Source organism: Podarcis melisellensis, assembly GCF_964234715.1.
Source record: "Podarcis melisellensis genome assembly, chromosome: 7".
Lineage (NCBI taxonomy): Eukaryota > Metazoa > Chordata > Lepidosauria > Squamata > Lacertidae > Podarcis > Podarcis melisellensis.
Window position 1 is genome coordinate 26,303,451 of NC_138539.1, and position 22,946 is coordinate 26,326,396.

Genomic DNA, 22,946 nt, shown 5'->3' on the forward strand with positions numbered 1-22,946 from the left:
GACTCACTTGATGGGAAATGATGGGCAATCATGTAAATAATCTATCACTTTATTCAGCCACTTTGTAGGAGGATGTTTAACATCATGAATAGTGTTTGATCTTCATCCTCTTAAAAAGGAATTCCTTTTTATATATCTTGTGGTATAGTAAACACAACAGGCTGAGTTACTACTGAAGGTTTCTTAGGAAGCTAGGAACATAGGAACCTACCTCATACCAAGTCTTAAAGGTAAAGGTAAAGGGATCCCTGACCATTAGGTCCAGTCGTGACCGACTCTGGGGTTGCGGCACTCATCTCGCTTTATTGGCCGAGGGAGCTGGTGTACAGCTTCCGGGTCATGTGGCCAGCATGACTAAGCCGCTTTTGGCCAACCAGAGCAGTGCACGGAAACGCCGTTTACCTTCCTGCCAGAGCGGTACCTATTTGCACTTTGACGTGCTTTCGAACTGCAAGGTTGGCAGGAGCTGGGACCGAGCAACAGGAGCTCACCCCGTCACGGGGATTCGAACCACCAACCTTCTGATCAGCATGTCCCTCATACCAAGTCTTACCTTTGGTCAATTTAGCTCAATCTTATCTACACTGACTGGCAGCAACAGATCTCCAGGTTTGCAAACAGCCCTAATGTGGAGATATTATGAAATGGGCTTTGGATTGATGTATGCATAGCATGTGCTGAACTACAGTCCTGCCTCTTTTTTGTTTTCTATATAGTATGATGGACAGGTGAGTCAGAGAGAGACATAATTTGAAAATTAACACTATAAAGGAACCAGCATCCTCCTTTAGAGGAACTATAGAGGAACTAGCATCCTCCTTTCAAAACACAATTGCCCTTCAAAATTTGCATTTCTCTAAATTTTGTGGTGCAGTTCTGCAGCCAATCTGTATAAAAATGAATATGTTGAGGGCAGTGAGTGCATGAATTTCCATACTTTGGTGAAAATTGCATACAAAAACGCAAGGTGTTCTTGAAAAATTTCTGAAAAATGTATATAGTAGTCAAAACTGCAGAAAAGTATATATAGGGACAGATTTCACACTAAAATACTGATGGATTTTCAAGACAACTGCTACTTGCTGAGGAAGCATGGAGAACTGAATGGGAAAGTTTGAAAAAATTAGAAACTGGGGAAAACATTGAAATTATCCAGTGATTATAAATGCAGAGAAAAATCTTAAAACTTTTTTTGTCAGTCTGCTTGTCCATTAATTGATGTGATTAGTTCCTTGCTCAGGGTGTTTTGGGGAGGGTAAAAATGTGATGTTGTGGTTATATTAGTATTATTTTAAATTACTATTATTACGGCCTTCTGAAATGTTGTAAACTACATTGAGAGTGCAGTGGTGCCCTGAAAGGTGATTTATAATGAATTTTATTAAAACATAAATAATAACGTAAGGATGGAGCAGGGCTAGTTTCTAAGCCTTGAGTTGCTATCATGCACCTTGAAGTGATGGAGGCAAGTATAATGGCTGGACATGGGTTTCATTTTTCTAGTGTACTTTGTATTTTGTTTCAGCTGTCAAAAATGCCTTTTCTCTTTCTGTGCTTGCAGCACTGTTTATTTCTGTTGATACCAATCTCCCTGATGATCTGCAGAATCCCAAAATGCTTTTTTGTACTTGCTGAACTTTACAAGCAGCTTGACAGGTTTTCTCCAATTTATGAATTGTTCCTGATATCAAGGTTGATTAATCTCCTACACTGTATACATGAAAAACTTTGCATCACTTTGACAATAAGCCAAGTATATGAAGAGATGGATATTTTCCTTCTTATAAAAGCAGGTCTTCTAGCTACAATACGGGTGTTCTGTTATTTACCTAGTTTAAGAGACAGTCTCTATTTTTATTTTTACACCTCAATTTGTTATGATCTTGTGAATTGGCTCATTCCTTTAATTTCTTTCCGAATCTTCATCCTTGACATTGCATTATGGTGTGCTAAACTCCACCGTGATTCCTTGGTTCTTTTATGATACTGTTTTCATCTCATTTTGTTTCTCTAACTCTGCACATAGTCTTGGGTTAATACCTACAAACAGTTGGTCTAGTACTTCAGTTAGGAAAAAAATCAGTGTCCCTTCCATTCTCTGCATGCTGTTGACATTTGCAAAGTAGTAAATCTGGCGTTGTTGCAGAAATTAAAATTCCTTCCTCTAGTCCCTTCCTTTTAGTACCTTAGTTGTTTTTTTCAGATATGACTTTGAAAATGTCATTTTCTTTTATACCCAAGAAATTCTTTTTATTGTTCTTGGTGGCTACAATCCAGCAATAGTTATAAAGCGACAAAATCCTGACAAAGTTGCATTGGATCATGTGTAACTTTTAGTGGAAAAGCAAACCTGTCTCTCTTTCTAATGGACTTTTATATTTCATTTACTTGAAATAACACTTTAATTAAACAGGGATTTATTGAAAAAGTTTATATTTTACCATTCCAAAGCTTAAGACAGCCCACAAACTAACCATAGAATGGGCAACATATGCCAATTAAAGCTCTCAGGTTTGCTATCTTCAAGGACTGTCTCTCATAAAGCACATTATAGTAATCAATCCTAGGTTTGTACTATCATGACAGTATCCATCTTCTCCAGGAAACTGCCTATCTATGTAGCACCTTAAACTGATAGTAGGTATTCCTGGCCATTGCTGATACTTGTCTTTCCAGAAATAAAAGAGAGTTCAGAAGAACCCTAGGCTCTTAACCTGGTCAGACAGATAGATTGCCAGCTTATCTATCCCAAGAAGCACTTCCAGCATTTCCTTAATCTTGTCTTCATTCAGTTTCAGCCTGTTTAACCTTACTTAGCTGACTGCAACCTGCAAATACTCTGTTTAGAACTGAGGCAGCTATCGCTGGATACTTATTTAAATAAACAGAGATCTGGATGTTATCAGCATATTGGTTGACACCCAATTTCAAAATTTCAGATTAGCTCTCTCTTTGTGGCTTCATGTTAAGGAGCATCAGTGATACAACTGAGCCCAGTGGAACACCATGCCAGCCGCCAAGTGGCTGAGCTAGCATCACCAATTGGGGACTCCTTGAATGCATTCCAGTCTAGAAGCATGAAACCATTCTAGAGAAATCTGATGCTCCTACTAGCTTTTCAAGGTGGATTTACAGAATGACATGTTCTCCTTATCCAAAGGACCACTGCAAAGTCCAGGGATAATCAAGAAGGAAGAGTTCTCTCCGTCAACTTCCAGACACAGATCATCCCCACAGGGATCCTCAGTCACATAACAAGGCCACAAGTCTGACTGGAAGAGACTGAAGGAAGATGTGTCACCCAAGTGCTGGTCTTCACCACACATTCAGCTATCCTCTGATAAAAGAGAATGTCTTAGACAGCTGGCTAAATCATTCCTGTGTAGTTTCTTCAAGATTGGTAGATTATCAGTTCCTTTAACTGAGGAGGAACTCTCTCCTTACGATGTTTCACCCCATAGCCCTTTAAGCTCAACTAGCCAGGCAAGATGGGCAGCAATCTAAACAATATGTGGTAGTCTTCACAGTGCCAAACACTCTGTCAATAACCTCAAGGGAAACAAGACTGAAACAATTTTCCTTCCATTCTTTCAGATTTCATAACTCTTTGGTTTGAAAGAATGATTGCTACGGCGCTGAGTCTTTATAGAAGCTTTTGCTCACTTCCTGTTCTAGAACTATGAAGACGTGTCTTGCAACACAGAAAGCCACCCAGACTATTTTCATCTTATCCACTTAAATAATTTTTTTAAGGATTTAAGAATATGTTTCTTATTATTTTCATCATTCTTTACGGCATACTTCCCTCTCTAGGTTTTTTTCTTTTTAAATTAAACCCTATAGAAATCTTTTATAAGATCTTGATTTAATTCTTTTGCAGAGTCTTGGCTACATTATCTATGTGAATTGTGGTTGGAATATGAGCTTGATTGATCTTTGTGCTTGGAAATTGCACCAATTAGCTGGCAATCCGGTCAATGATGTCATTGAATTCCGTTTACTTTTTACTCTTGCGTAGCTAAACAAGCCAGCGCAGCATTTCTCATTTCATTTTTTATTAACATTGCTATCATGTGGAAAAGCCATAGTGAAAATAATGGGATTGTTGCATGGCTTACTGCCCTTGGGCTTGATACACAGCAAGGGAATGTACCAAGGACAGAACAGCAAATGTTTGGTTGTAGTGTACTGCAACCCTTGATCCTGCTCCTCACCTGCAGCATCCCATAGCAACTGGTGTGTTGAAGCAGAGCCATGGACTCTCTCCCCCAACATTGGTCTCTCTATATCTTTCCTGGATGGTGCAGGGCAGTGGCAAGCTGCTGGATTGGCTCCACCAGCGCAAATGCTTGACTTTCACCTTGCCACCACTGTGCTCCACCCTGGTCAGATCCAGGTAAGCTATAGCAACGCCAGTATCACGAGGGCGACTTAATGGTTCTGCCCCACCACACTGGCCACTGCTGGTAGTCTCCAAAGCATAAATATGAATATAGTTAGCACTACCTCAACCATTTGAAGATTTAAGTTTTGGATTTTGTATCTTATCATGATTATAGGTAAAGGGCAAAGGGACCCCTGACCATTAGGTCCAGTCGTGGCCGACTCTGGGCTTGTGGCGCTCATCTCGCTTTATTGGCTGAGGGAGCCGGCATACAGCTTCCAGGTCATGTGGCCAGCATGACTAAGCCGCTTCTGGCGAACCAGAGCAGTGCACGGAAAGTCCGTTTACCTTCCTGCTGGAGCGGTACCTATTTATCTACTTGCACTTTGATGTGCTTTCGAACTGCTAGGTTGGCAGGAGCAGGGACCGAGCAATGGGAGCTCACCCCGTCGCGGGGATTCGAACCGCTGACATTCTGATCGGCAAGTCGTAGGCTCTGTGGTTTAACCCACAGTGCCACCCGCATCCCTATCACGTTTTAACAACTAGTTAAAAACAAAATGGAAGATTCTGTGTGTATTTTCCCCCCTTTGCATTGCAGCTTCATCTTCTTATGCAGAGTCGCTGCTAGCATCCTTGGGCAATTGCAATGGCCCCAGCACCCTTACCTTGCCACTGGCACCTGCCCTCACCTTCTCCTTTTGAAAAAATCCAGCCCAGCTCTCTCTAAGAAGATTTAGCCACTTTTCTCATTTCCCAGCTACATAGCATTGCTCTGGGGCAATTTTTAATCATGGCTAGATGCAGTCACCTGTACTGCGTTGAATGCTGCCCATTGTTGCCAGATAAACTAACCTTGGCCCAATGATGGAGGAAATGGCCCAGCAGAGGGCACTTGGAGCCAGCACTGCTGCAATATTCAAAATGTTCTAAAGGCCTTCAAGGGAAGCTCAGGTTTCATATTCCTTCCTTTGCAGAACAGCAAATGATCTACTGAAGTTAATGGCTGCTTTGCCATAGATTTCAGTGAGCTTAAATCTCACCCCAAGTGATTAATGGACTTGTAAGGTGGTCTCTTCTCTGACTGCCACATGTGAAGCTTACTGTGGACTGTATTGTTAAACCTGCCAGATTCAACAGATGTGATTTATCTCCCTGCTTTATATCATCTGCGATCTGCATTCGGCTATAAATCCCTTTTCTTCTGGGGAACTAAGACAAATTAATCAAGTGATCTGCTTATTTTTTGAGTGTTTTCACCTCATTATTGGGTTTATTCATTCTGAAATAAAGAATGCTTTATTCTTTACTCTAAAATAAGTAATATTTTTTTATGTTTGCACATGATTAGAAAGAGAATGGAAGGGACCATCAGTAGCCAATTCAGTATATTGCCATGCCATGATATTATTTTGACCTGCTGCTAAAAAAAATTATGGTAGCAAGCAGGCATTGTGAGAGCTGGTGATATCTACTGCGCTGACTTACTGTACTTCAGATATGACGTTGTCTTGGCATTGAAATACTATTTAACTGATAATGCATATGATTAGGGTTACTAGTGGTTTAATGTCCTTGTTTCAAACATTTTATTTATTTATTTTGCTTGTTGTAACAGGACTTTCTCTATCTCCTTACCCCATGCATGCCTCTCATGCCATCCCCTAAATCTCCCCCGGAGGGTTAAAGGAACACCCAGAACAGATTTAAATGAGGAGAAATTGACTGATTAGCACTATGTTGATTAGCACTACTTGCATTGACTGATTAGCACTATGTTGAATTCAACCCTGGGGCTTTACAATGGAACTTAGGTCTGAACTAGATAAACACAATTTGATCAAACTATTCCTGGACTGTATCACTGAATACAGTAGTTATGGGAGTCCCCCACAAAAAATAAATTTGTGTGTTGCAAAGAAAAAGAGGCTAGAACCTCTCTCTCCCAGGTATCTGCTATGCTAGTTGCACAGAGTCTTATTGTATAGAAGCAATTTGAATGGTTGACTCTCCCACCTGCAGTCTGCAGTGGTATGGTCCAAAAAGCCATCTACTTCTCCATGAACTGTCAATAGGAAAATAAGACTGGAGCATTCCACCACCTTAATTCCTCATCATGCTTTACGAAAAATACTGATTCCAACAGCTTTGAAATCTAAAAGTGACTCTATTCTCTAAACTGCTATCTGGCTGCAGTTTTGTGCTGGCACAGAGATAGCCAATGTAGTGCCTTCCAGATGTTTCTGGACCACAACTTCCAGCTCCCAGTTAGCATTGTCAATGGTCAGGGTTGGTGGGAGCTGTACTGCAACAAAAGATTCCTGCATTGCAGGGGATTAGACTAGATGGCACTAATGGTCCCTTCCAACAGTACAATTCTGATATCTGGAGTGCACCCTGTGATCACAGAATGCGCTTCCATTTTGGCAGGTAGAGCCCTTGTTTTTTGCCAGTCCCTCTTGCCGACTGCCATATCCACTACTGCCTCCCAACCCTCAGAAGCATCTTTTCAGGAGCCCTGGGGAGCTGCAGTATTGCCCCCCAAAGGCAATCTATTGCTCAAGCAAAACTGCTTTCCACTTGTGAAGAATCACTATCAGATAAAACCCAATAAATTTGCAGCTTTTTCCAACCAGGGGCTTTCGTATGAAGAAATCAAGAATTTTGACTCCCACTTTTGTTTTGAGTTCGTAGATATTTGCCTACTTTGCCTTTTAATGGGACCCAGGTGCAAAACTGATCTTTCGTATGTTGGAGTCCCTGTCTCTTCTTGAGAAGATCAGGGAGGAAAATATTAGATGATTTCATTTTATAGTACTGCAGCTAAGAGCTGAAGGAAGAACAGAGTCCCCCCCCCCCATAGATCTTCAAGTGTACCATATTGTATTTTTCACCCTTGGTTGTTGTTTTTTAATAGTTTATCTACAAATGAAAGTGAAAGGAGAGGTATGAAGCATCTTTCAGTTGGCAGGCCTTATATTAGGGAAGAAGAGCGTTATGACAGATCAATTTAATGAACCGATTGATCTCTTCTTTAAATGATGTGGGAGTAATGGCTTTATTGTCCTCTGCATTTTATATAAAGGTTATATTTTCATTCCCTTGACTGAAGCATCAAAGAGAGAGGGCAGTTAAAAAAAAATCCTGTTTAACTATTACTTATTATACTACTTTTTCTTCTTTTCCTCCCCTGATCCCCCCACCCCTCCTTCCTATAGACTCACATCGAGAATTCCTTCACAGGCCTGCTTCTGGATACGTGCCAGAGGAGATCTGGAAGAAAGCTGGTAAGAATTGTTTAAAAATACGAGCCTAGCAATTTGGCAGCTGTGTGCATTTGTTAATGTTCTGATATAAAGAATAAAAGGGGTGGGGGGGATGTGCTACTAATAAGCCAAAGTTTCAGTTAATAGTCTTAAACTGGAACAGATCAGAACACCAGAACTGTTTTAATTAGAGCAGCATCTATGTCTGAAGATAAGGAGATGTCAATATGGATTTTTTTTTTTAAAGAAACCCAGATAATAAACAGATCATTTTCAGGGCTTGTTTCACATTTCCTTGTGGAAAAGTTATGGTTCATTCTTGAACATTAACACACATGATTTTTCTAATGGGTTTGTATTGAGAAGTCAAATAGAATTTGGGAAGCTGGGCCTGCCTAGAAGTCATTGTATTGTATTTGCAAGATGTGCCTCTTACCATTGGCATGTTCTTACACTTCGGATGGAAGCGCTTGTAGTTGGCTTGTAGCAGTGGGAAGGCATTGCATAATAGGCACAAGCCACACCTCCAGACCAGGTGAGACAATATATGCTGCCTCAGTTAAGACTTTGCTAATAATCCCAGCAACTTCTAAAAAGGGATGGGCTTAAGGGGGGAATTGGAACAACCTTGATGTAGTAGAGCATGTGTGAAGAACCTTTTGTCCTTCAGATGCTGCTGAACTACAACTCCCATGATCCATGACCACTGACTATGCTTCCTGCAGCTGTTCTAAGTTGTATTTTAGTAACTTCTGGAGGGCCGGAGGTTTCCCACACCTGGTCTCAAGTCTCAGGAATAAATAGTGTCAGTACCAGAGGCAGAGAGAGAAAGGCTAGTGTCAAACTATTCATTATCTCTCATGGGGATGTTGTGAGGTTGAGAGTGGTTAGTCACCCATAGTAGAATACCACCTTAAGTTCCTTGAAGGTAAAGTGTGAGAACAGTGTAGGATAGGATCCTTTCTTCTTGTCCTCTTAGCACAACATCTTATCCTCCATCTTAAGCCCTTGTGAGTAGGCTAGTCTGACAAGAATCTCTATCTTTTCCTTTCTCCTCGGGCAAATTATTGCACTTCATTAGCTCATTAGTATACACAGCCGTTCTGCCAGCATCTTAAATCCAAACACTGTCACCAGCTTATATGTTTTACAGAATGCAATTAGCACTAATTCTAAGGGGCCACTTCATAATTATAGCCAAGCACGGGCACTAAAATTTGTAAGCAAGCACTCTGCGGATTGCTTGCAGAGTCTCCACATCAGCAGCAGTGGCTGCTAGACAGGTATGGAAGAAGACTTTTCGCAAGTTCCAACCAAGACTTGTAATATTATATATAGCTGCCATGCATTCCACTATCATGGGACTAGGAAGGCTGCCTGTCGTGATATGCTCATGATGTCATGCATCTCCTCATCTCATGAACCTCAACCAGGGAAAGTGTAAGCTCTCTCTCTGCCCCACTCCTGCAGACAAACAGAATCTTCTCAGCAGAGGAGGCACTGATCATCATCTGAGAGCAGCCTTGCTTAGCGGTGAAAGCATGGCAGCACAGCTGCATGAACAGCACTCTCTATCTCCTCCCAGAGAAGAGAGGAGAGCTTTTAAGATGTCCTCTAAATTTGCAATGAGGCCAGTCCTCCAGAGTCCTCTAATGCATCTTCTCATTTCACGGGGGTGTCCATAGCATTTTAGCTCTTGAACTGCAAAAGCTATGCTGGAAAGAGGCAAGACTTGACGGCCTTTTCAAGGACCCAGTGTGCCTCACACCAGGCTATGTGCACACCATGCATTTAAAACACATCCAAATCACAAAACTGACACAGACTTAAAATAGATGTACCCATCCCTAGGACTAACATTTGATGATTTTTAATCCCTTCCCCCAGTTCAGACAAAGTGTAAGAGATAATAGATTTGTTTTTTAAACAACTATGTTCATTGGTAACTGTGCTTCGTGAAATAAAAGGCATGTATTTAAGATTGTGTCTTCTTTAAAAACATATATGAAAATGACAATAAAATTTGCATCTGTGGGTTTGTCTTCATATATTTCTTTTCAAGGGATCAGAGAATGTTTGCAGTTGGTAATAAATATTCAAGCATCTTGCAAATGTCCTACCAATTCTCTTTGCTGATCTGTGTGTGCCGGTGGGACTAGAATAGGAATGCATAATTTAAATATAAATTGCCTTATTTGCATATACAATTAGTCAAGCTGCAGCTTTGATCGTAAGCAAAAATTATTGTCCTGTTGCCACTTAGATAGAATTGTAATTCACCTTGAATATTCAAAGTAAATTAGTCCCTGTCTTGCATAGCTGCACAGTCTGATTTATCTCTCCCCATCCCCCTCATTTATGGGAGGGTAATGTGAGGGCATATTTTTAACTCTCATAAAAATTAAGGCATATCTTTTCCCTCTAAAATTTCCCCCTGTAAAATATTATGGTTTCTTCTCCAGGAATTTTCAGATTAAACACATCTCTCTGGAAAACAGATATCTTTTAATAAATGTATTTTATGATCAGTATCTACCTTAACATGTTTTAGCGTGCGTTTCAGTCTATTAAGAAAAATGTAGAAGTGAGGCGGCGCTAGCCTCACTTAAATGGGGATTTTGACAATAACGTTGGGGATATTAAAATGATTCGGACCTTTGGTTTCGAATGGAATTGCTCTAATAAAATATATGGCAATAAATTTCAAGATTCAGAACAAGATTTAAAGAACTGTGTAACCTGTATTATGTACCTGCCAAAGTTTTTTTTAAAACTCTGCCCCTACTCGCAGATCAAACTCTTTGTTACCCTGAGAGTAGTTTCATAGGCAGTTGTGATATGGCACTAGGGTGTGGAATGAATTTTTCTGGGAAGGGGGCAGTCACGAATCCCAGTGGGTACAAGCAACCTTTGAATTACACCTGGGAAACATCCCTGGATGATAGCCTATATGATTAAAAGCACAATCCTATATGTTTATTCAGAATAAGTCCCATTGAGCTCAATGGAATTTGCTTTCTAGGAACTGTTTAGAATTTCAGCCTTAACCTTAGCTGTCCTCTAAGCTCAGAAACCTCACAGGTTAAGAGAAATGATAGCTGAAGGTAAAGAGAACTAAATTTATAGTTCTCTGGGATACTCTACATCGCGCTGTAACCACCGAACATTTGTAACTCTAATATTTTTATTCTACAGTAAAACATTTTTATTAGGAATCTTATGTTTTTAATTAAACAGAACATTTAATTAAGGTGCTTCTTAAGTGGGTGAAACAATTAAGAGCAAACACTTGAATGAAACATGTCATAATTAGTTTTAATAGAGTGTTAATTGGTACTAGGTTTGCCAAGTTAATAATTACTGCTTATTAAATTTTCAATTAATCATTGTCATTTTGCTTTGAATAAAGATGAAAATGAGATACACTAAATCAGGGGGAGGATAGTTTCCTTGTTAATTAGAGTAGTTGAGTTTTTAAAAAGGAAAGAAATAACTTGTTTCAGTTGTCAGTTGAACACGTGAAATCTTTCACTTCTCTTGCATCCAAAAAAACCTACCATAAACCCCACTGGCTCACTGATGACAAGTCATGTTATCCAGTGTGAAAAAGCAGACTGCATTATGTTAGATAATGTAGATCTAATCCTCACATTACTCTATAGCCCTAGTTCAGTTATGCATTTGAGCACATGCTTGTCTGGAACAATAAAGAGTCCTGTGACCCCTTAAATGCTAACAAATTTATTACGAAATAAGATTTTTGTGGACTACAAGACACTTCATCACAGATTTGCTAATCTTTAGGGCATCACATGCTTCCTTTCGGAATTTCTGCTTCCTAGATGACTAACACTGTTGTTGTTGTTGTGGGCATGATATTTTATTCACACACAGTATAGAATATAAATGTTTATGTGTGTGTTTTCTTGTTTTCTATTTTCTGATGTATTTCTGTATATGTTCTTCAATGTAAATCACTTAAAGACCTGTTTGGTGACAAGTGAGAAGTTTAATTTTTATTAAGAAGAAATAACAGTACAGTGGTACCTCTGGTTGTGGATGGGATCCATTCTGGAGCTCCGGTCGGATCCCAAGGTCTCCGCAACCAGAGGGACTGCTTCTGCGCATGTGTGTGATGCTGTAGAGTGCTTCTGTGTATGCACACACAGCAAAACACTTCTGGGTTTGCCACTTTCGCAACCCAAAGTTTACGTTGCCCAAGGGTAACATAAGCCGAGGTGCTACTGTAAACATATTAGCAATAAAATAAAAACCATAAGGTGGTATTCTAATAAGTTTTATTTAAAGTAGACCCGTTGAAATTAATGAAGACACCTAAGGTACTTTCAGTAGCTCTACTTTGAAGTAAAACTTGGTTGAATACCACCCAAGTGCTTCTTCGCCAGGTTACACCTCTCACCTTGAGCACTTGTGCACGGCTGGAGGTGTGTGTGCACGTTGAATTATTGGATTTTTGTGTGGCTTGAATGTAGACAACAAAAGTAAGAGTTACAACCATTTCCCCATTTTTGCCTCGATTCCTCCCACTGGCATGTGGCCCTCAGAAAGTTCCCCATGAGGAAACTTTGGGTTAAAAACCCTGCCATGCAGTAACTCAGGCAAGGTCTGAAATAATAGCCAATCCTTCCCCTGTTTACCTCTGCTTCAATTTCCTTCCCTTCACTTCTTGTTTCCGTTTCAAGACTGCAGGCCCCTTGGGGCAGGAAACTGTGAAGACTGTTCCATGCCAAGTACATCGATGACGCTATATATTAAATTTGATGGCAAAATAGTTAGGCTATATTATTTCTCCTTGGCATGCAAGCTTTCCACAGAGAAAGTCTCTAGTATGCTAGTGCTCCAAAACACTAGCAATTCCGTCCCATGTGCCATGAGGTGGTTTAGTCCTTGAAGAGGACTGTATCACACAAACAGTCTGCTTTGATTGGCTCTAAGTAAGTACATTGGAAAGTAGGCAATAACCCAGTAACAAATCAAACCTAAGTAACGGAAATATGGTTTTATTATTGTGAACTAACTGGTGCGCCATATCTTAGGTTCCATTCAGTTGACGGAGGTTTGTCCTCATGAGGAATATCACTCAAGAACTTTCAGAGATCTGACTACTTAGTAGTATTTCCCCTTGACCACCACCCTTTTAATGTTCCTGTAAAGCTGAGGGAAATGTCTTGCTTTGCAGAGGAAGCAGTCAATGAAGTAAAACGTCAAGCAATGACCGAGCTGCAGAAGGCAGTGTCGGAGGCAGAACGGAAAGCCCATGATATGATTACTACGGAGAGAGCTAAGATGGAACGCACGGTCGCAGAGGCCAAGCGGCAGGCAACAGAGGATGCACTAGCTGTGATCAATCAGCAAGAGGATTCTAGTGAGGTAAGCCCCTCCCCTGCGGAAAAGGTCAACTCCAAATTCACTCCCAGCATGAGCTTAAGTGGGGCCCATTGCCCCATGTTTGAGTTCCCCTTTCAAAGTGTGTTTTCTTCCCCTCGTGTTTATTTTCATGTGTCTTTGCACTAGGCAAGCTGTTGATTGTAAAGAAAAAGCAAGAACGTTGTCTTAAGCAGAGGAAAGCAATAAGAAAAAGGAGGAGTTGACAAAAATTGAGTTAGGCGAATGGTCCTGATCTAGTTTGATTGGGAGCAGATTTCCAGTACTCAAGGTGAGGTCGGTTCCAGCTCTGCTGCCTCAAATCCTTTTTGTAACTGGAGGTGGTCTGTGGTCTACCAGTGACTTGAACATACATTGGCTAAGACTACAATCCCAAATACATCTACCTGGAAGTAACGGCTTAGCCACACTTCCTATTGTCCCACTGCTTTCCTCCGAGTCTTACTTTGAGGTGCCCAGAAGGTGCTTGTGAGTTTTCTTTCTCTCATTCTACAAATCATCTCCCTGATGGTGTGGGCTCTGCAGCCTTCCCAGGTGCTCACTCTTAAAAGAAAGCTCAGCCAAGGGGTTTTGAGGAAGCAGGGGCTGAGAAGGCTGCAGACCACCAAGAGATAACTATACAATGGGAAAGGACACTCATTAACACCCCTCAGTCACCACATAAGTAAGATGTAAGTGCAAACTCTGCCCCAAAGAAAAGTATTAAAGAATTTCTCAAGATTCCTGAGAAAGAGGCAGTGGTAGTGGGGAAACATCGTCTTTTGCATGAGATGAAGTTTATTTAGAAATATCGGGCAAGATATTGTTGTTATTTAGTCATTTAGTCGTGTCCGACTCTTCGTGACCCCATGGACCAGAGCATGCCAGGCACTCCTGTCTTCCACTGCCTCCTGCAGTTTGGTCAAAGGGCAAGATATGGCATATCACTAATTTGCATGGGGCTTCAGCTTTGTGAATGGAGTGTACACAGCCTTCAGTACATGAGCATATGAAGCTGCCTTGTATTGTGTAAGCTGATGGGACCATCATGTCCACTGCTCTGGCTGGCAATGGCTTTCCAAAGTCTCAGGTACAAGTCCTCTCCCCCCACCCCCGGACTTACCGCCCCACCTTTTTTCATTTGTACAATGCTAGAGATTAAATTTTGAACCCTATGTGTGTGTGTGTGTGTGTGTGTGTGTGTGTGTGTGGCCTATGGATACACAGGCTTAAGTGCAAATGTGCTAGTTCAGGGCTGCATCCCTAAGCACACTTACTGGGGCATAGGCCCCCATTGAGCTCAGTGGGGGGGAGGGGTGTTCTGGGGAAAAAAAAACTTACTTAAGATTGAATGATTAAAGGCAGGGCTTTTCTTTTCTTTCTCCCTAGCCAGAGCTCACAGGAACTCAGCTCTGGAACCTCTTAGTTGGGCACCATTGCCTTTCAAGAAGAGCAAGGGATAGTTTATCATGAACTCTGGAACCTTTTTTTCAAGAAAAATAGCACTGATTAAAGGTTTACCACTCATGTATTTTGATCCTTAACATATATGTTTGGAAACAAGTATAACAGAGGTTAAAGAAATGGAGGTGGATGTTATAAGGGCCAAATTACTTTCCCCTCAATAATAAATATATACCCACATGCAGACACCAGTGGACTGAAATATAGCCAAAAGAAATGCAGCAGTAGTTTAGAGTACCAGACACTGGTGTTGCAAATAAGAGTTAGGCTGTCTTAGGCTGACAGTGTCTCTCTGCTTTACGCTTCAAATTAAATTGTGTATTTTATGAAAAACAGTATGAGCACTCCAGTTGTGTTGTTTCAAATAGCTTTAAACTGATGAAAATAGCTTTTGGCAGAAAAACAAACCCTTATGTGTTATTTAGTGGCTAAAAGTGGCATTTTTTTCCCAAAGGAAGGTGGAATCTGTGTGTTTGTGTATTGGTCAGCATAGGGCTGGGGTTTTCCTTGGGGAGCACGGAAGGAAACATCTTAGCAGAGTTGTGAGAATATTTCCTTAATTAGAATTTATTATTTCAGCCACAGGGATTATGTGTAAAGGGAAGGGCTAGGGGCATAGCATATGGAGGAAGAAAAATAGAATCAAAGAGTAAATTAGATATAAAGATGCTTAACCTCAGTTCAGACTACAGCATGTCAACGAAAGCTTTGAATTTTTGTGGGATAAAGACATGTGGCACCCTGTATTAACAGGAACTCAGGAGTGAAAGAAAGCCAGTTCTGAAGTATTTGGGATAAAACGAATTCTTGTGTTTTTCATAGAATAAAGAAATGTTAAAAACCCATGCAGAAAGGGAAGTCTTGATTCAACCCGCCCCAATAAACAGATGCTAAGTATAATTCCTTTCAGTGTAACGTTGATGGGAGATTTCATTCCTTCCTTTTTATGATAGTCTTTTCTCCTCCCTCCCTCATCCCCCCCCAGCCGTTTACATGTAACAAGGTCTTTCAGAAAGCATGGCTTTTAATTAATTTATTCAATTCTAACTTAGAGATTTCTAAGGAGAGGTCTGTAGTGCTGACACATTTTACATATTTGTCTTATTGTGAAGGATTCACATGCTCTTAATTGTTTGAAATGGTTTCCTTAATGTATTCAGTGAGCTGGTAACGTCAGAGTGACTTGGGTTAAAAGATGCAAATTAGCTACTTGCCCAATCATGAAAGAACTGGCAAAAATCACAGGCAGATAAATCAGCGGCATGCTGCAATACGTATCCATTATTTAAGGGAGAGTAAGATTTTAATTGGTCCCAGGCATCTCCAGAGATGAAAGGCTATTGTGGAATCGCTGGGTGCCCAGAGTTTCAGCTTAATGTGTAGCAGATGAATAGGGAGGAGACAAAAGGAATTGATTTTCAACATCTGAAAGTTTTCTCAGGAAGAGAGTCTAGGAGAAGAAGTATATGCATATATTTTTTAGTACTTAACTGTTCCACTGAAGAATTAAATATGACATAAATTAAAATATAACAGCATTTTGTAGCTCAGATATGCCAAGGCAGTGTCTTTGTGAATGCAGTCTGCTATGATCATTAAAATACAGTCCTCTCTGTACAGATTTACATCAAGGACTTTCTTTTGTTATGAAAAGTTAAATCAGAAAGTTAAATATCTACCAGGAAGGAGTGTGTTTGATACCTGGAGGGATGCCTGAGGCTTTTGAACTTTGTGAATTGCAATATGAACTGACCCAGGCAAATGTGCATATTGAAACTTATTGAAATCCAGAGAAGTCGAATCTGCTAGTGCAAAGACTTTGGCTGCACAACAAAACTTCCACTCCCTTTCCTCTTCCCATGCATCCCTTCATTTTCTGGAGGGAATTTGGGAAGGGTGTGCAATGGCAGAGGGAGGGGAGGTTCTGTTGAGCAAGCGGAAACCCTTGGGCTAGTGGATGCAACCCTCTGTTAGCCACTGACTTCCTCAATTCCAGAATGTTCCAATTCAGTTCTAAGCTCCAAAATTGGTATCAAAATGTATTTAGAAACGTATATGGGGGTGTTTCTCTCTCTGACACTTGGGGCTCTCACTTTGCCACGCCCCCTCTTCAAGCTGCAGAACTTATTTCCAGGTCACATCTCTCACTAACCCTGTTCCATGTCCTCTTCAGATGTATTTGCCTAGATGGAATGTGTCCTTGAAGTGTGGCAATGCCTCTTACTGACCTGTCTGTGGTAGGAGAAATATCTGACTTTTGCATGGCTGGAATGCAGGAGCGATTTGCCCGGTGGGGCAGAGCCACAGCAACAGCCTCCCAGCAGGACTGCCACTTTCTATTTTCATAAGGTTTTAGCGTTTACTCGGAGTAGACTCCTTGAAATTAATGAACCTACGTTAGCCGAGTTTATTAATTTTGGTGGGTCTACTCTGAGTAGGATTAACAGTGGCTATAACTCTTACGAGTCCATGTCTTCAGATTGCGGGTTCTACGATTTAGTACAGAGTGATGATGCCTTGCATCTTGCTCTTGGACACCTGTGTCCTCTTGCTGGCTCTTATAGACTGCGGGTTGTGCAGCGTGATGGACTGCAGAGGTAGTCAGAATCCATTGTGGGAATTTTGTGGGGCTCTCCATCGACTTCAAAGAAGTCTTCCGTAGTCACTTGTGCTATTGTTGGCGGAGGAACTGAGCCCTAGTGAACACAGGATACCAGCTAACTCCTGTTCCCTCTTTGTCATGTCCCCCCAGTCCACGCACACCTGCCTTTGTGCTTAGTTGAGCCAAGTAGTGCAAGGGTGTAGCATTAATTCTCCACTACCAGATCATGCGTTCCATTGGCTTGAGCATTCTTTCCTGCCCAGTCAGTGTAATTAATGGATACAGTTGCTCTGTAAATCCCTATTTACTAACCTAAGGGTGGGAGGGCTAGTAACAGACATTAAAGACTTTTTTCTTTTACCGTTCATAGCCCTCATCAGACATTTGTGGAGAGTTTGGGTGAGCTTGGAGTGGGAGAGGGCAAATGCACAAGTTCCACCTCAGCATCCTCATATATGCTGGCTCCACTTCAGAAATTGCCACATTTAGCACAAGGGGCTGAAGAGGACTTTTGAGCATGTTGGGGTAAACAAAGTTGGCTTTGATGCTTAGTCCTTCAGGCCATGAGATGGTTTGGACTGGAGCCGGCTTGCACAGGGATGTTTGTGGGTAGGACTTGCACACCTGCCTCTACAGCCTCCAAACTTTAAGCCCACACTTGATTGCCCCAAATGTCTGAATAGGGCTTGTGATTATATTCGAAGCAGGATCAGGAATGAGCCACTCATGTGCTCCCTCCTCTACTGGCCTGGATGGCTTAATCAAGGATATCCTCTTCTAATTAAACCATTGTTTGTTATTATGTTTGAATGGGTGGGAAATATGGTTCAGGCAAACTCTCCAAACAGAATGGTTTGCAATACTCATTAGGCAGTTCATTCAAACCATAATTTAATCAATTGCTTCTTCTATGGATCCAAAGATGAAGTAATTGATTAAGTCACATCTTTAATTAAGGGAGCTCCTGAATTTGACCTATTTCTTTCCTTTTTTTAAAAAAATAATTTTTATTAACTGGCCAATCACATCAAATTAAATCACATCACATAAATTCCGAATTACAAAGCCAAATTTTGAATTTTGTTGGGGGGACCCATACTTCAAGATCCAACTATTTCTTTCCAAGGCCAGACTAACAGACCACTTCCATAATTTCACTTGAATGAAGCTTGTGTTAACACGCACCTTAACTTATCTTTGCAACTGCACGAAGCATAAAATTGACCTTTCTCCACAGCTTTAAAAAATAAAAACAGGAAAAGTTCCAACATAAATGAAAGAATTGGTCTAGTTGTGCTAATTGGTTTCTTAATTTCATTGGAAGAAAGGATGTTTTAGAAGACGAACAACCCGTCAACAGATAACTTCTTCACCACTTCTTTATAGCTATAGAAAAGGCAGCTAGGCAAAAAATGATGCACTCATCAGAAGACTATTTGGCTAGGAGCCAAACTATGTGTGAACATGCTCTCCTTTAGTGACTTGCTGTGCTTGGCTTGGCTTTATGAGTTGTGCAAATGAATTTAAATAGTGAGGACGAATGGCTTAGTGAACCTACTGCCAAGGTTATTAGAAAAGTTAAAACATCTGTTTTCCTGTACCAACGTACAATGACACTGGAGAATCTTACACATACCGTACTCTTCACTGCCCATGTGGGTTGTAGATTTTTTGCTAGCTGGAGCAGATGCTTTTCTTTTCTTCTGACATCTGTTCAGATAAAAACACAAGTGCAGCTGATCCAACAATATTATGTTGGGTTTATCCGCTTTGCAATTTTGCTCGGCTGTACGTTTTGAAAACACCACATCTAGCACACACACACCCCATTAGCAGACTTTGGAGATCACAGCCAAAAGTGTGACACCTAAATGAAAGAACCCTGTGGAGCATTGCTGCAGTTCATATTGGTAAATTCACGTATTTATAGGCATTTGCAAAGTGACAACGTATTAATTTATCACAGAACACACTTGAACTATATTTGTGTTCACATATGAAGAGTGGAGAGATTCTGGGGTTTCCCACATTTTTAGTGACAATTGTCTATATTGATAGACAATACTGTCAAAGCAATCAGGAAAAATTAAAACAAATTAATATATAATTATGTCCCTCTATGCACTGGCTGCAAAACAACAACAACAACAACAAAAACCCCAAGAAAAACGAGTTCAATAAATTCACTATAAATTGTTGCTGTGATTCAGGTGATTTCAGGTTTAATCTGAAATCAAGCTGGATTTGAGTTTGTTGGTAACTTCTCTCTCTTGCATCACTGGATTTTTAAAAGGCAAAATAATAACAGAATTGGAGCTGTCAGAAATGCACAAGGGAAACTGTGTTTTAATGCTCAGGAACGTGGCAAAGTCTTTTCTTTCTTTTTCGGCTACGGATTTTTATATTATGGATGTATGTTCTGTATTGTTTTGTTAATACTATTGCCTAATAGACGTTTGGCTAGACTTTGGCTAGAACAATAAACTTATGAACTTGGAACGTAATTGTTAGAATTCTCTTTTAAATAGATTTTCAAAAGCGTAGAAAATACTTCAGCTACATAAACACCCTTTAATATGTGAATTTATAATCATTACAGAAGATGAAGCCAAGACCACAAGTGGTATTCAAGCTTGCTTAATCCAGATTCTGATTGGTGTAAAAGCCAGTTTACACACTGATTGGTTAGAAGTGCTCAGTTGCCTGTAGATGGAATAATGAAACAAAAACACAGAAGTGTGTGTGATCTTTAAAAAGTCCTATATATTGAGCCATTTTTTTACTATCTCCTTGGTGATTCTCTAGAAGACATAGGGCCAGTGGAATTGGGCAGAGCACTGCCAGACTAGCTTTGAACCATGTATCCAAAAAGGTCAACATGAGGAAATCCTTGGATTTTATGCCTTGCCCTTTCCAGGTTACGGAGATCCACTCTGCATTTCTCAATTTCAGTGGCCTTAAATATTTTTAAACCTGTGTTAGATGATGACCATGTAACTATCTGCAGCATCTAGTGTATATGTGTGACAAACCTTCCAAACCTTGTCCCTGTTGATTTGACATCTAACAACTCGTTAACTGATATGGTAGATCAAGCCATATCAACATGCCTAGGTTAACATTTTGTTTTCCAACAGGAACTGACCAAGTAACCCAGAAAAGTTCACCTGTTGTGCATCTCATTCGTCCAGTCAAGGGTTCTCTGTTGTTTCAGATGAGACTTGCAGCCTGTTTCGTTGGCTTAGTTTGCTGGACTCAATGGCAATTAGCTGTCATCATCCTTTATCTACTTGACATCTATAATGAGGCAATGGATTACTTTGGAGAGAAGGTCTCATCGAAGTGGCTAGGCCATTACAATTGCTGTCATTTAAAGTTTAAGCACAAAGGGATTCATTTATGTAAGCAACACTAGTTTATGCCTGACATACACCAATAACAGCACAGCCTGTACTGAACTGCAGACTAATTACTGGAGGATATGGCCATGAATGGTGGCTCTACACTAACTTCTGCAAGGGCAAGTCCTGTCTCACAAACCTATTCGAGTTCTTTGAAAGTGTCAACAAGCATATGGATAGAGACGATCTGGTCCTCACCAGACTCCTGAGTAAGCTTAGTTGTCAAGGAATAAGATGGAGAAGTCCCATTGTGGATCGGGAATTGGTTAAGTTGCCAGTAGCAAAGAGTAGGAATAAATGGACAAGTTCTCTGGATGGAAAGTTGTAAAAAGTGCAGTCCCATAAGGATCAGTATTGGAACTTGTACTTTTTAACTTGCTCATAAACAATCTAGAGATAGGATTGAGCAGTAAGGTGACCCGGTTTGATGATGATATCCCAAATTGTTCAAGGTTGTTAAAAACAAAAAGAGAATGTGTGAAGAGCTCGAAAAGGACCTCTCCAAACTGAGTAAATTGTGGGGTGAGGGACGAAGTAAGTTGGCAAATACAATTCAATGTAAACAAGTGTAAAGTTCTGTCTGTTGGCGCAAAATAAATCTTCATTTCACATATACGCTCATGGGGTCTAAACTGGTGTTGACAGACCAGCAGCAAGACCTTGGGGTCACAGTAGCTGGATGAAGACATCAACCCAGTGTGCGGCAGCTGTGAAAAAGGCACATTCCATGCCAGGGATCATTAGGAAAGGAATTGAAAATAAAACTGCTGATATTATGATACCTCTATGGAAATCTATGGTGCAGCAGCATCTGGGATACTGTGCTTGCTTCACCACAAAAAAGGATATTGCAGATTTGGAAAAGGTTCAGAAAAGGGCAACCAAAACAATTTAGGGCAACTCCCCTATGAAGAAAGGTTGCAGCGTCTAAGACTTTTTGATTTAGAGAAAAGGCGAGTAAGAGACACGATAGACGTTTATAAAATTATTAGAAGAAGAGGAGGAGGAGTTTGGATTTGATACCCCACTTTATCACTACCCGAAGGAGTCTCAAAGCAGCTAACATTCTCCTTTCCCTTCCTCCCCCACAACAAACACTCTGTGAGGTGAGTGAGGCTGAGAGACTTCAGAGAAGTGTGACTGGCCCAAGGTCACCCAGCAGCTGCTTGTGGAGGAGCGGAGACGCAAACCCGGTTCCCCAGATTACGAGTCTACTGCTCTTAACCACTACACCACACTGGCTCTTTTATGGCTGTTTGGACTTGTGTCCACATGAGAACTAAGCCACCCCACATTCCATTTGCATTAATTGGCCATTGCCACCCAGAGACAGAGACCATAGCTCAGTGGTAAGGCAGAAAGTCCCAGGTTCAGTCTGTGACATGACATCTCCAAGCCCAAGCAGCAGGGGATGTGAAAACTCCGGAGAGCCACGGCTAGTATATCTGAGCTTGGAAATTCAGAAGCATGAAACCTCAGCACCTGCAATATTCTTAGCTCACCCAGGAGCTGGTTTCCAGGGAGAAGGTGTAGAAGTGGGACCTTTCCCCAGGCATAGAATTGACTAATAACAGCACTTTCTGTTCCTTTCAGTGAGGTGTAGATAAGGTTTCCTCTGTAGCTCCATTGAAATGAATGGTGGCTGTGCACTTGTAGTATGGCTTGCTGGTTCGCAACCCAAGTATTTTATCACAAGCTTAATAGTGTTCTATTAGAAATCTCCTGCCTTTGCCACATTTATAATTTTGGAACCTTCTTTCCATTGTGATTATCTTTTGTTTGAAAATAAAATATTAAAACTACAATGAGCCCTCTGCATTCCCTGTAGATAAAGTGTAAGCAGAACAAACCTGAAACCACGGACAGTGAATCAAAGCCAGCTGATGATAGACAAGGAGTCTGTATTCCCAGCAATTTTAACCACTAAAAAACATCTGTTTCTCTGTGTTGGTAATTCCACCTTTTAAAAAGAGTTTTTAAAAGATGGGAACAATTTTTGCAAATAGAAGGGGGGGGGGGAATCCCAGTTCATGCATTTGTAATTACCTGGTTTAGTCTGCAGGCTTAATCGGTATGAGTTGAGTTAGGAAAGCTGCATGCATCTGATTTCAATCTAGTGAGGAGAGAGGGAGAGAGCAATGAGTATTGGACACTTAACTATTCTTGCATCTGCCAAAACATTCCTGTGCCAAAAAGAGAGAGTAAATCTAACACGGGGACTGTTTTCTAAAGAAGCCACTTGACTCCGATTAAATGTTTAATTTCCTTAAAACAGTGTTTTGGATTTAGGTCTTTGTTCTTTCCTGGTAATTGGGATTTCTGTTGTAGTTTAGGAATCTCACTTATCGGCTGGCTCTGCTCCAGCCATCCAGCTGGCATTGCAAAGCTGGAGGAAAGTGAGCAGCAGGCATCCTTTCTGGTGGCTTCCCACTTGGCAGGGAGCG

At 40.8% G+C, this 22,946-nt stretch overlaps 1 protein-coding gene across 8 annotated transcripts in view; it reads left to right on the plus strand.

Annotated features, from left to right (window-relative positions):
• RUNX1T1 (RUNX1 partner transcriptional co-repressor 1) overlaps positions 1–22,946 on the plus strand; it is a 147,099-nt gene that overhangs the window by 119,980 nt on the left and 4,173 nt on the right. For all 8 annotated transcript variants that reach the window (XM_081919756.1, XM_081919758.1, XM_081919752.1 and 5 more), the window contains 2 exons: positions 7,603–7,671; positions 12,851–13,041. In XM_081919756.1, the coding sequence (XP_081775882.1) occupies positions 7,603–7,671; positions 12,851–13,041 (260 nt within the window). The remainder of the gene's footprint in view (positions 1–7,602; positions 7,672–12,850; positions 13,042–22,946) is intronic.